This window comes from Ascaphus truei, chromosome 1, assembly GCF_040206685.1.
Source record: "Ascaphus truei isolate aAscTru1 chromosome 1, aAscTru1.hap1, whole genome shotgun sequence".
In the NCBI taxonomy this organism is placed as follows: Eukaryota; Metazoa; Chordata; class Amphibia; order Anura; family Ascaphidae; genus Ascaphus; species Ascaphus truei.
Window position 1 is genome coordinate 91987941 of NC_134483.1, and position 14122 is coordinate 92002062.

Consider the following 14122-nt stretch of genomic DNA (forward strand, 5'->3'; position numbering starts at 1 on the left):
TGTGTGTGTGTAGAGCTGCTGTGTTGTGTGTGTGTGTGTGTATGTGTATGTGTGTGTGTGTGTAGAACTGCTGTGGTGTGTGTGTGTAGAGCTGCTGTGTTGTGTGTGTGTGTGTAGAGCTGCTGTGTTGTGTGTTTGTGTGTAGAGCTGCTGTGTTGTGTGTGTGTGTAGAGGTGCTGTGTTGTGTGTGTGTAGAGGTGCTGTGTTGTGTGTGTGTAGAGCTCCAGTGTGTGTGTGCTTGTGTGTGTAGAGGTGCTGTTTTGTGTGTGGTGTGCTGTTGTGTGTGTGTGTGTATTAGCAGTTTGTGTGTGTGTAGATTTGCTGTGTTGTGTGTTGAGCTGCTGTGTTGTGTATTGAGGTGTGTGTGTGTGTGTGTGTGTGTGTGTGTGTGTGTACACAGAGGGGGCGGCAGTGTGGATATAGATATCTGCAGTGTAAGCGTATATAGAGGTGGTTTCATGTATTTACCATTTAATTTTAATAAAAAAATCTATATAACAATACAAAAGTGTCTTATTTATGAAAAAAGTCTACATTTAGCCTATAATAGTAATAATCCCCTCAGAACAGGGCATTACTGGCCAATAATGCCCTGGCTGGGTTAAAGTCCCTCGGCTTCGCCTCGGGCTTTCAACTCTTCCAGCCAGGGCATTATTGGCCAGTAATGCCTGTTCTTTGGGGATTATTACTTAATTATAGGCTAAAGCTGCAAAATTCCGGGCATTACTGAAATCCCTGCTCTCTGATTGGTCAGAATTATGGGCATTATTCATTCAGTAATGGCCGGAATTTTTGACAACTAGTCAACTCACATCAAAGCAGAGATGCAGGGGCTTCAGCTGAAAAAAATGGCAAGTTTAAAACTTAACTGTAGCAGCTCTGCTCCTCTCCTCACTGAGCACACTGAACAAGACAGCACAAGCAGCCTCTCTCCCCCTCTCTCTCACAGCTGCTAGTGCTGTCAGAAGCTGTGTATCCCAACTGGTAACTTTGTTGCTTGCAACAAAGTAATATTTCTCACCACATCTATTGCCAGTGCTACTGTAAGGTAATTTGTATTTCTTTTTATTTAGTTGTAGTTAATATCACTGTCCCCCCACTTCTCTCCCACATCCCCCATCCACCCACCTCTCCCCCTCCATTCCCCCCTCACCCCTTTTCTCCCCTCACCTCCCTCTTACCCCTCACCTCTATCCCCCACCACAACTTCTCTCTTACCCCCTCCTTAACTTCTCTCTTCCCCCCCCCTTCACCTCTCACTTCCTCCCTCCTTCATCTCTCTCCCCCCCCCACCCTACACCTCTCTTCCCCCCCCCCCCACCCTACACCTCTCTTCCCCCCCTAAACCTCTCTCCCACCCCTCAGCCCTCTCATCTTCTACTTTACTACTTTTTCCTACACAGGTATATACACTGATAAAAAATCAATGACTACAAAAATGTATCTTTTTTTATGACAAATTTTACAAAAGCCTACATTTAGCCTATAATAGTAATAATCCCCTCAGAACAGGGCGTTACTGGCCAATGATGCCCTGGCTGGCTTCGCCTCGAGCCTTCAACTCTTCCAGCCAGGGCCTTATTGGCCAATAATGCCCTGTTCTTCGGGGATTATTACTTAATTAAAGACAAGTACATCGCTTTTTCATTTTAAATCAGCAATATTACATTCCCTCTTTTTTTTCTTATTTTTATATGTAAAGCATGTGACAATGTATCATTCTAAATTGTTACCTAAGCCGGCAATCATTTTGTGCTCCTGTTTTAAATCTGTAAAAATTCGATTGTGTGCCTAACTAAATGGTCACCTTCTAACTTTGTGCTGCAGTCTGTGAAATGCTGCAGCTGATATATAACATTGTATTACTAAGTGTAACACATGATTGTTACTGCTTCCAGAGCAATAGACAGTCTGCTGTTTGGAACACAGCAACACATCAGTTTGTGATACTTTGTTGCCAAAGGGCAGAGCTCAAAAAGGTCCAAGCCCGTTTCAAAAGAGGGGATGGATAAGACTTTCTAAATGGTTGTTGTAGAAACTAAAGAACATTAAAAACAAATTTAAAAATAGCATTAGGAGCTAAAAAATTTCAAACAGTGTTATCTAATACTAGAGAACTAATTTATTTTTTTTAAAAAACAAGATTTTTGATGTTTTGCAGCTTTAAAAGATTTGATCTACATGAAGTTACTGACATGATTAATTGTGATTAGTTTAGTTTTATAGGTTTGCTATGTGAAAGATTATCAACTTTTAGTAATTTATTTTATAGCCAGGAACAAATTCCCGAGTAGGTGAGAGCAAGTGGATTTCAGTCATGCAATCCTGAAGAAAAATCGATCCACTTGCTGAGATAATATTAGCTAAACTATACAAATAAGAATGTAAAATGCAATAATGTCGGCTTTATAGATGAGTGATATTCTTAACCAGGGAGGGCCTTCTGTGTTCTGCAGTAAATCTAGCTCTTGGGTCATAACCCTTCTCCAAAAAATGGAACTTGAACTGAATGGATTCTCAGCGCATCATTAATATACCGTAACTGAGTGATTGATGAGTAGTAAATGGATGTGGCAGTCAATATATGAGAAGGAGTGGAATAGAGAGAGGATAAGGGCACTGTTTTTAAAGTGAAACGACAGCAGTGTCAAGCTGACAGCTGTGATAACCTTCTGCAAAACATTTTATATCTATGTGCCTTGCTGTAATTGTTTAGTCTCTTTCTAGAGCAAACATTGATTTTCAAAGTGTTACGTAGAGCATCAATACTGTATAAAGAATAACATTTAATAATCCTGCCTGTATGGATGTGTTCATTTATATACCACTACTAATGTACACAGTTCTTTACAGAGGTATAAATACAGACAGTACAGGGAGAAAATAAGTATACAATGTTACACAAATGCATTAAGAAGGAAATGAAACAGGAGTTAGGGAGCCCCTGCCCTACAGAGATTACAATCTAAATTGAATAATTAAAGACTTACAGAATACAATAGGAGCAAGTCCAGTCGAGATCATATTTGAAGGGGCAGTAAGTGCATGAGGAGTGTGAGGATTAGTCACAGGCATGCTGTACATTACTGTATGTTAGATGTAAGGCATGGCTTGACAATGGGGAGGGATGTGGTTTGCCGAATGCTGTCGGGAGGGAGTTCCACAGGTAGGGAACCAAAAGCGTGAAAGGTTTGAGACGTGAGAGTGCCGTAGAGGCAAAAATGGAGGAGGAGACCGCTTTCAGCAGAGCGTAAGGGACAAGAAGGGGTATAGCAGGAGATTAGAGCTGAGATGTACTGTAAGAGGGTGCAGAAGGTTACAGAGCCTTGATAGAGAAAAGTAGAATCTTGTACTTAATACAGAGTTTGATGGGGAGATATTAAAGGGATTTCAGGAGGTGAAGGGCAGAATGGCCCTTGGAGAGAGAAATCTTGCTGCAGCAGTTTGGAGTGTGGAGTTAGACGGCAGATGGCTACAGGGAAGAAGGTTGCAATAGTGAAGTTAGGAGATAATCAGGGCTTTCATAAGAGTTTTACAGCAGTTGTGGAGCGCCAGAGGAAAGAGACGCTTTTGGCAATGTTGCAAAGGAAAAATCGGCAAGATCGGAAAACCAATTGGCCTGTAAAATTAGATGTAGTGTGTGCACTTTCACCACTGTGTAAAAACAACAAGTAAAGTGAAAAGGCCAGAATGTACAGTATTATGAAAGCATAAACCCAAGATGAGAAGTGCTATTGAAGGAGGGAAGTGGATTTTCTACTAACACAAACAACAGAACTAAATAGGAGCCAACAATTTGTACGGGAAACAAGGCAACGATAATACAGTAGCTCACACATCAAATAAAGATGTAAATTACACATTATTATTCATTTTTGGAAACACTTTTATGAATATACTTCACTTAAAGTTGCTATAAATAGACAGTGGCTTTAGTAACATTCCTCCAGTTGCCCAACCCCTGAAGAAGGACAAGAGAGTCAACGGTTCAAAGAGTTCCAAGGAAGGTTTGAATGGGAACTATGAAATGTGACCTAGTCCCTGACTTAAAAACATAAATGTTAAAACTTGAGTATGTTTGATAGCAAACAGTTTTTTGTTTTATAGTAAATATGGGCCTTAGTATTTTTACCTAAGTGGTGCTATTCCCAAAAAAACAAAAAACTTTCCAGCGCTGGAAGACACATGGCAGCCATTTCACTTAAATGGAATGGCACTGCTAAGTAAATAGTGTCTCCATTTCTTCTAACATATTCTTCATTGTGAGGAGTATGTCACCATACCACCATTTGCCAATTATAAAAAGCATACTGCATGATGTAAGCAGATTTGTCAAAAGTACCTACCAAAAATAACATCTTGCCTCTTGATGACATCTTTCTCTTGCTTACTGCAGAATGATGAATCCACAACGAGACTCCATGATTCTGCTTCAAACTCCAGTGCATCGCTGCTGAAGTCACTCCATAGGGGCGTATCCACAACATCTAAATCAGGTAAAATAATTGCAAACATAGTAACTCATTTGTATGCCGGGAGAGACATAATTCTGCATGTCTATATTTATGCATGTGTCAACTTTTCTGATTAGAATTACCAGGAAATTAATAATGAAGAGTCTAAAATCTATATTTAATCTGCCGTGCTATTCTATAAGACACCTTGCAGCCTATTCAAATGAATGGGCTTTTAGTTGTATTCTGCCACAAGGAGGTGTCTCATGGCCTTGGAAAATAAGGACCTGAGTCAGGTTTCTGCAGTAGGGGACTCGTATTGAAAAAAAGATGTGATTAAAACAGACAAAATGTACAGATGCGTTACTATTTCCAACAGTATTGATGCAATAACTCTTATGAAATGGTTTGCCGAGATAATTGTGTTATTTCCACATAGTACATTGCTTTATGGCCTGAATTGGCAGTCCTTTAAGTACAGGGGAAATTAACAACAGATGTGTACAAAAACAAACAAGCCTGATGACCGGAATAATCGGACTCAAGACTCCAGCTACTACCTTTACTCCAGCAATTTCTTGAGGTGGCGGTGATGTGCTCCGAAGCCAATTGTTGAGTTGGAGTAAGGGGTGGCTGACCTGAAGTTTGCGGCCAGGAGCACACCCAGAAGTTTTGCTCTATCCCCTTCCCGGCTCTCCCCCCTGTAAGTCACCCTGTCTACAAATACCCAATGAGAAAGTATGAATCCACCTTCAATTGGAAAAGAGTCCATGGATGGAGGGGTTCCCATCGTTTGTAGCAGCTCTTCTGACTGAGACCTTGACCTCCAGCCACTGGTATCGACATCAGATTCCAACAATTGTTCAGATCTTCTGAATTAAGTAAAAGGATCGTATTAGGTTGAACCTTAAGTTGAGTCCCACAGTACACGTTGCAATACAGTAGCTGAGCAAATATTTCTGAAGAGCAAATTAAGTTTTAATGGCACTACTGCTGGGCAAGAAATTGGTTACCATAAAATCACATTATGTTTCCTTTCTGTCCCTTACAATGCAGGACTCTATTAGATCTGGTCCTAAAGAAATTCATTTGTTACATTTCCTATTCATGGTGGTTAACATAGTGACATGAATTCCCCATTTTATTTATTATGCAGGGTACAATCATGGCAAAAAAAAAAGGTTTATCTAAATGTCCCAAACTAGCTTGTCAAAATGTGGTACATGTAGATATATGGATACACTTTTTTGTTCAGCTTTAAAAAATTCTGTTTGCTTCACAGAAAGAAAGAGCAGTAACAGACCTATCGAAGCTTGAAACTGGAACACTTTTAGACAAGGGATGAACTGATTGAGTAATGTCTTTCTTGCCAGTAGACAGTCCAAGAGGCATTGAAGATGATGGATGTATTGATGATGGGACCGGTTGCGGGATGTCCTTGAATGATGAATCTGTGAAAAGGGAAATATGAACAATCAGATAAAAAAAGACACTAATAGGATATTGAAATGCTATATAAATTGTGCATTATTTGAAGTGCTTTGAGTCACTAAACCCTTTGAGGGCCCCAGAATATACAGTAAGTACCCTACACGTCATAAGGGCTGGCGCTCTGGGGGCCCCACAGGGTACGTCATGCATTCAAGTCTCATTTTTTAAGGGAAGGTCATGTTCACCGCTCCATTGAAGAAAATTAGAATTTAGGAGCAAAGCTGATTTATTGCAGGGGCATTTCCATACCGAACCACTCAAACTAGTGGCAGTAACATGTTTAATAGGTGATACCTCCCCCTTTACTCACCCACCTCTGTGAAAGGAGTCAGAATCCATTAGTAAAACAGAGCAACAGAACACAATTTTAGAACTGCATATAGCTTTAGAAATACAATATGGAGCCCACCTTCTAAAATTATTTTCACATCAATATTTCTCTAAAACAGGATATTTTCAATTAAAAAGCCAACGTGAATGCAACAATTGTTTATAGAACATTCCACACATTTTACTATGTACATAAATGCATGTAGGGGTACCAACAGTAGGCTCCAATTAAATAGTCTTATAGACCTTGGGGTGCCGGCTAAAGGCAAAGAACAGCACAGAGCCTCCAGGCATAGGCTCAGACATGTGAGCATGTGGGAGACAAGCCCACCGAAATATACAAACAAAAGCTTATGAAAGAAAGATGTGTACACTCGCTTCCCATTTCAGTTGGGTCCTGAGGAAGGGGACCACGGGCCAACTACTGTGCATATAAATAACAGAGCACAAATAAGAATTGTAAAGTCTGTACAACTGGTAGCAAAAAGGAGCTTCTGCTGCGGCGTGTGCTGCTGTGTAACCCAGTTCCAAATGTGTCACATCACAGAATCCGACACATCTAGAGAAAAACATCAATGACTTTTGCAGCAACAAATTCTATATTAAAATTCCTAGAATCTAAAGCAGGAAACATTATTTGCACGTTTATTTCTTGGAAACGGTCAATTTTTTCAGTTACCAAAACAACACAAAAATGTCACTTGTCAACAGAAATCAGTACTGTCATTTGTTTCCCTGCTTTTAATTACTAGCAACAATGCAGTAGTGAAGAGAAAAACATGCCCTCATACTGTAAGGCTTAGAACTGGTGTTGACATGAACATGAGCAAAGGCATTGAACAATTAAGGAGGCAGCTTCACAAAACTGGCAAATAAGAAACAGCTGATTAATGCAATCAGCTTCATTGTAAACATTCAATAACTGTGACTGGGGAACTTTTCCTTATTTGTTTTCTGTAAAAATGGGTGTGTGTGTTTTTCTTTTTCTTTGGGTCCTATGCCATTTTTAACAGATACTTATGCTGCAGTCTTACCTGTATAATTAAATACAGCATCATATTTACTTTACAAACAGCAAAAACAAATACAACTATTTGCCTCTAGACAAAAACATATAATGAAAGATATTGGGTAAAGATATCCCTTTAAAATAACTGAAAGTAGATTTGGGGGGAGTGCAGCTGGATCAACAAATGCAAACTGAGATAAAGTGACTTTGCCAAGATCATATGAAGCTCACAGGAAACAAAAGCATTAAGACAATGTGGAATGATGACATTGGTACTGTATTATGTTTAACAGTAAACCACATCTCTGTGTACAGTTCTCCCTTTTCAGTTCACAACTATAGCAAAGTGGAACCGTTTCTCAGGTACAGTATCTTATAGCGACGACAAAACAAAATACTGTAGATTATTTCTCTATTATCTGTTTGGCTTTGGCCTGTACAATAATAACTCAATGATTTCAACTGTAGAATAAAAATAAAATAATTCCTGGGGAGGAGTTCAGGATATCCTGAGATTTGTTTATTTTGTAGATTTCCTTTTCTACATTTCTTAATTAAGAGTTATTTGGATTTAGATACTATGCGTACATTCCCAACTTTTGTGGAAAAATATATATTGAACTGCTAAGGTTAGTGGAATGTAGTCATATTCATATATGAAGTTTAGAGCTACTGTATATACAGCAAAGCAGGTTCCCGTTCAAGTTGGGGATAGAATATGAGCCACTGTTAGTAGATTCTAGCAAACATGGCTCATGGTCTATAATGTACAATACCTGCGTCTGGCCCCTGATCACTAGGATAGTTTACATATATATTTTACTGATACCCTGGCCAAGGTCTGGCAGGGGCAGTACACTAGTATTATGAAGAAGGCAATGTCTTCATCTTCCATTGATTTGCACTGGGTTGAGGGAAGTTTTTCAGGAAGCTGGGCATTATTTTGCTGATTATTAACAGAGTCTCCACAATAAATAGAAAGAGTTGGTCAGCATGTCTCTGATTAACAATGGATGAAGATTTCAGGAGCCTTTATCTTCAAGCAGCTTTAAATACTGGGGGGGTCAAAATGCAGTTGATGTCATTCCTTTTAACAGAGCTACCAACTTAGCCACATGGCTAAAGAGAGCAAGTAGGTGATTGATATGCATTGCATAGTGAGTAACCAACTTCATTTTCTTCCAGTCACTGTAAATTCTATGTATTACTTTTTAACTATGTATGACTTCTGGTGAAGGTAAATCTGACTACAGTACATCTGTATCTATAAACCATGTATTTCCCATTGTCAGCATTCCCAACCCTGTAGCCATTCTCCTTCATAGCTAATCCAAGATGATGTCAAATAAGATTTTAGGAATAACCAATACATCTAGAACCACAGATTCATTTATATATGAATAGCCCATTGGCCGCCCAAACTGATCTGGCTCAGATGACAGTTTTGAGATGTACTAATGTAGCTGTTTTAAATGAACTCCACAATTCAGATACGGCTTGATACTTTTAAAGTTAACAGCAATTGAGTTCGCAAAAGTTTTAGTTACCTTTCAGAAAGCTAGCCTATTATTTCCTTCACTTACTTGAAATGACAGATGGCTGCTTGTTCTTTGTGTGATATCTTTCCTGGAATTTCTGTTAAACAATATTAGATTGTTAATAATAATAATAATAAACTTTATTTCATATAGCGCTTTTCTCCAAATGGAACTCAAAGTGCTTAACAATTACAGTATAGCACATGGTACGCAGCACACAATTTTTTTTACGGACACAGTCCCTGCCCAGATGAACTTACAATCTGTTTTTGCTTGCCTGAGGCACGTGGAGATAAAGTGACTTGCCCAAGGTCACAATGAGCTGACACCAGGAATTGAACCTGGTTCCCCTGATTCAAACAGTGTCATTGTTTACAAAAAGTCAGTGTCTATTTTAGCAACATTGTTAGCAATATGCATTTAAAACAAATAAAAAGGACATTTGTATGACTTTTTGAAATTGTGCAGCTTGTGTTCTGCAAATCTGTTAATTCACTTACAAATAAAAACTGACATGATGCAGTGCTAATCTGCCACATTTTACTGTCATATTTACAGTAAACATGCTACAGCTCCATAGGAGTCCAGTAGAAAACATAAGGCTTTGGGTGTAGCTGGAAATGGTGCAGTCCAATCAGCTAGTAAATTATATCTGCTCGTTTCAGGACGTTGCAGGAATTACATGTGGATTTCACGAGGCCACATACAGTAGGTATAGATCATAATGGTTTGTCATTGATGTATACATGGGGAATTGAGCATCATGTTTAAATAGTTTTACTGCTTATTTCACCTTGGTACATGCAGGAGTGGATTCCTTGCAACCTTTGTGCACATTCACATTGCAATCTGGAAGAAATTAGCATTTTCATTAGCATAATAAATATATCCAACTATTGTTTTTAATAATGTCAAAAAATCCACAGCACAATAGCAGAGGGAAGCACATGCTACACACTAAGTACAAGAGCAACACTAACAAGTTGCATGGCGAATTTTACACACTCACAAATTAATATTATTATTATGTTTATTGATCAGCAGGTAATTATTGTTGCACGCAATATACTGTATATTCAGATTAAGAACACTACATTTAGGAGGTTATTTACTTTGTTAGAAATATACACTAATTTTCTGTTTTAACGTGATGTTTTTTATTTAAGTTGCCATTCTTTTGTTAAGATGGTGAATAGAGCAGAAGTAAATAGAGCAGAAGCTGTCATTTGCGCTGTTCATTTCTAAAAAAAAAATGTATGGTTTTGTTTTTATTTTTACATTTCCTAAAGCATGACCTCCATGATCTTATCTTTGGCAGACCAACAGTTTCATCTATATATGTCCTCACTCACTTGGCATGACCAGGAGGATATTATGGTGCTTGACATTCTCACTATTGATTGGCTGGGGCCTCCTCATACCAAGATTAAGGGACAACTGCATAACCTGTGGTCTACTGGAGGTAAGACCTGGGACCTGTTCCTGGAGACTCCCAGTTTCAGGTTAGATAAAATTACTTTTTTGGAGCAACAGTGAAAGACTCAATGTAACAAAGTAATACTTACAAGAGGCAAACGCCAACACTAAGGGCAAATAGTTACTAAGTATTGCTTTGTGCCGTAATTTATCAGTATGTAATAACTGTTAAAAAAGAATCCCCAAAAATATAAACCTAACTTTGAAACAGGTATACAGCTAGTGTCACTTAATTTTAACAGAACATATCCATTCCTGACCTCTGACCCATGATAATTATATTAAAATGTATCATTTCTCTACAGTACATTCTCAATAAACCAAAATAACCCCCCAACCGAATGGAAATGGAAGATGAAAGGATTGCCTTGATAGGAACACGCGGTAGCCAGATTTGACAAACAACAATAATGCCCAGATTTATTGAACAGCTCTTAAATAGGCGCCCTGCGGTTTAGCATTGCTTTGTAAACAGTTCTAAATCAACATATCGTATCCAATTAAAAACATGACGGCTACTTACTGGAGCACTGGAGTGACTCTTTGCCCAGAAGCGCCTTCTCACACACCAAGCACGGAACAACACCTGAGAAGGTGCCCAACACAAACTGGTGCCGATTCACTTTCTCCTTCTCTTTGGTATCCTTATTTTTGATCTTCGCAAGAATTTGTTCAGTAAAAAGAAAACAGATTGAAGGAATGAAACATGGAGAAGCTTAACTGGCAGCAAAAAAAAATACTACGATTTAAAAAAAAACATTGTAATTATTATCCAAACTCTACTGAATGTCCAATACCATGTCATGATCTTGTGGAAAGCATGATCTATTAAATAGAGTGGATTGGTACACTTTTTTTCTTTACTGTTTTCTTTTTAGAATACTGTACTGTAATTTGAATTAATCAAGGTGTTATTGAGAGAATAAGGAGAATTGGGGAGCAATACTTTGTATTATAATGCTCGACATTACACACAGCATGTTCTTCGATATATACTGTACACACTACCACGCTGTAAAATTATACATACATTGCCCACCAACCCAATGCAAGTTAATGGAAGATGAAGAGATTTCCTCCATTCCCTCCCAAATCAACTACCACACTATATAATATGCTATGCCAAACTATTTCTCTGACATTGAAATCTGCTGGAAGATTGGACAGAAAAGCACGTGACCAGGCTGAAAAATGTAAAAATAAAACACAATTTTTATTATGAAGATATGCTCAGGTAAAATACAACGTGCTTGTACTGAAAAAGGTGAAAAAGTGATGTACCGAGCAGATGTTAATCTCAAGCAGGACATGGTGGAAAAGTGTTGTATATAGTTACTGGGTATGGAGGAGTGGAACCCAGTTTCAATGGAGGTGCCTCTACTTGCAATAACGTTTCCTCGCTTGGGCATGGAAATTCAATTTGAAGGTCTACTGTATGTATTGAAGCAAAAGTGGCGCAATTTCTAGAAAAGCAGTAGAATTTACATGAAAGCAATGGGATGGGGTTTATTTGATACTGGTATAGTATAGTGTTTTGTTCCAGAATAGCAGCAGTTTTTGCTTGATATATAGACCCCCTACAATGTTTAGGTATGGATATATTGACCTTATAATTTTATATATACACTGCTGCGTATATGATAGAAGAAAAACAAATCTTATATCATAATAAAAGGATGATGTTGGAGCAAGGTTCAGTGCATTTATCTTGCATATGCCTGATATGCAGACTTGCTGTACAAATATATGCTAACCAGTAATGGGGTTACTTATACTGATTGATCACCAGTGATAGCCATGTTTTCCCCTCCCACAAACCATCTGGGATAGGCACATTTTAGGGACCAATGTATTCCTACACAAAAAAAAACCCCATTTCAAAATATGGGTTAACATTTTCTATTTATATTGCAAAAGAAGTGCTGCTTTCTGCAGGAGGAATTGTCGATACTAATTTCTTATTACATAGTATTATTCATCATAGTAAGATTACAAATATAATCGCAAGAGTCATACAATGTACAGTAATTGTATTAAACTAGAAAATCAGTCCATTTGTAAAAATTAATAGGCATTAATAAATTACATTTGTTTCTCATTGACCTTAAAATGCTGTTACCGGTAATAGCATTTTTCTGCAATACAGTATAAAGTCATCATCAATTTCGGATGGCCGGAAGTAAACATTTAATTTTGAGATAGAAAAAGATTAAATGAAAAAGTAAACATATATTCTCACAACCCAGGGGGAGCATATATCTCCTATATGCTCCCCCTGGGTTGTGAGAATATATATCGACCATCTGGGACCAGTGAAGACAGTCCCTTCCAGAGGGTCTGAGCAGGGGACTTAATATAGGGGATTAATATAGGGGATTTAATATTTTACTTTGCACTATTTAAGTCACTGAAAGTCACACAATATTGGTTGTTTAAATATTTTCACTTTAGTATTAGTGATCACTAGTATTGATTTAGCGCCTGTTTTTGCACCATCGCTCTGTCACGTGAAAAAGTAAACATGCAAGACAAAGAAACAACATACTACTGCATACCAGGGGTAGCCAGCTCCAGTCATCCAGGTCTACCAACAGGTCAGGTTTTCAGGATATCCCTGCTTCAGCACAGGTGGCTCAATCTGATCCACCTGGGCTGAAGCAGGGATATCCTGAAAACCTGCCCTGTTGGTGGCCCTTGAGGACTGGAGTTGGCTAACCCTGCACTATACAGCACTAGCTAACATTTGCACCTAAAATACTTGGTGTAACGATCGCATGGTCGCAGGCAGCCCCTCGGGACTTGCATGGAAGTGGAGGGGGCTCCACTTCCACTCCCATCGTGTTCATCCCTCCATTGGAGCACAGAGCTCAAACACCGCCTAGAGAATGAGCATTTAAAGCAAGATGTACCCTGCCCCTAAAGTGCCGGCCATAATGACGTGCATGGTACGTCATGGGGCCCTCGAAAGATTACAATGAAATAAAAAGGACCTGCCCAGTTTTGGCAATGCTGCGTCGCCTTAGTCAGAGGTAGATCTACTCCTAGCTAAAGTGACACGGTGTCGCCAAAACTGGCTTACGATTTGTTCTCTCTGAAAGAGATGTATACAGACTGGTAAGCCTCTACATCTTGTAACCTTTTCAGCACACCTGGCATGTCATGGCCCCTTATGATGTACCAGGTATGTCACGGGCAAATGCTTGTTTTTTTAGGGGCAGATCAGGTTGACTGCCCTGACAGAGAGGCCAGCAGGATCCAAATGGACGTGGAACTCCTTCCAGTTCCGTTTGCTGGATCTGGGCTCCAGGCGTGACCACGAGCAGGGGAAGGTCCTAGCAGCACTATGTCTGCTCATACTAATGTTTTGGATGAGAGTGCCATGACGAGAAAGTAATGATGTACAACTTCAAGATACATCATATAGCTGGAGACATGAAGCATCTTAACTGAGGACAGAAATTTTTACGATATGGATTCTTCACAACAGATTTAAATATATATATATATATATATATATATATATCTCCAGGGGACTATCATAAAATATCGGTCTAGGACATTTGGCCATGACCAAATTGGCCCCGGGGCTCTGCCGCCAAGACAAGTAACCTCCGGTCGCCTCGCCGACGGTCACCTCACCGCCTTTCACCATCCGCCATTTTTAAATGTCCTTGGAGGATCTCCCCAGTCACAGGACACATCTCCTCAGCACCACCGGCATGTGTGAGCGCGCCCGTGTGCGTGCCCAGCGAGGACATCATTTTACATTTCCCACACACATCTCCGCCGGCATGTGCGACCGTGTCTGCGCGTGCACCCAGGAC

The 14122-nt window shown here is 39.3% G+C and overlaps 1 protein-coding gene across 6 annotated transcripts in view; it reads right to left on the reverse strand.

The window, feature by feature from the left end:
- Positions 1–14122, reverse strand: part of ARHGEF28 (Rho guanine nucleotide exchange factor 28) — a 265058-nt gene that overhangs the window by 64295 nt on the left and 186641 nt on the right. For 3 of the 6 annotated variants that reach the window (XM_075591696.1, XM_075591714.1, XM_075591733.1), the window contains 6 exons: positions 10822–10954; positions 9616–9671; positions 8868–8919; positions 5758–5905; positions 5205–5323; positions 4347–4487 (listed from right to left, as the gene is read on the reverse strand). In XM_075591696.1, coding sequence (XP_075447811.1) covers positions 4347–4487; positions 5205–5323; positions 5758–5905; positions 8868–8919; positions 9616–9671; positions 10822–10954 — 649 coding nt within the window. Of the gene's footprint in view, positions 1–4346; positions 4488–5204; positions 5327–5757; positions 5906–8867; positions 8920–9615; positions 9672–10821; positions 10955–14122 lie in introns of all 6 variants that reach the window. The other 3 variants (XM_075591705.1, XM_075591687.1, XM_075591725.1) reach the window with 1 other exon arrangement.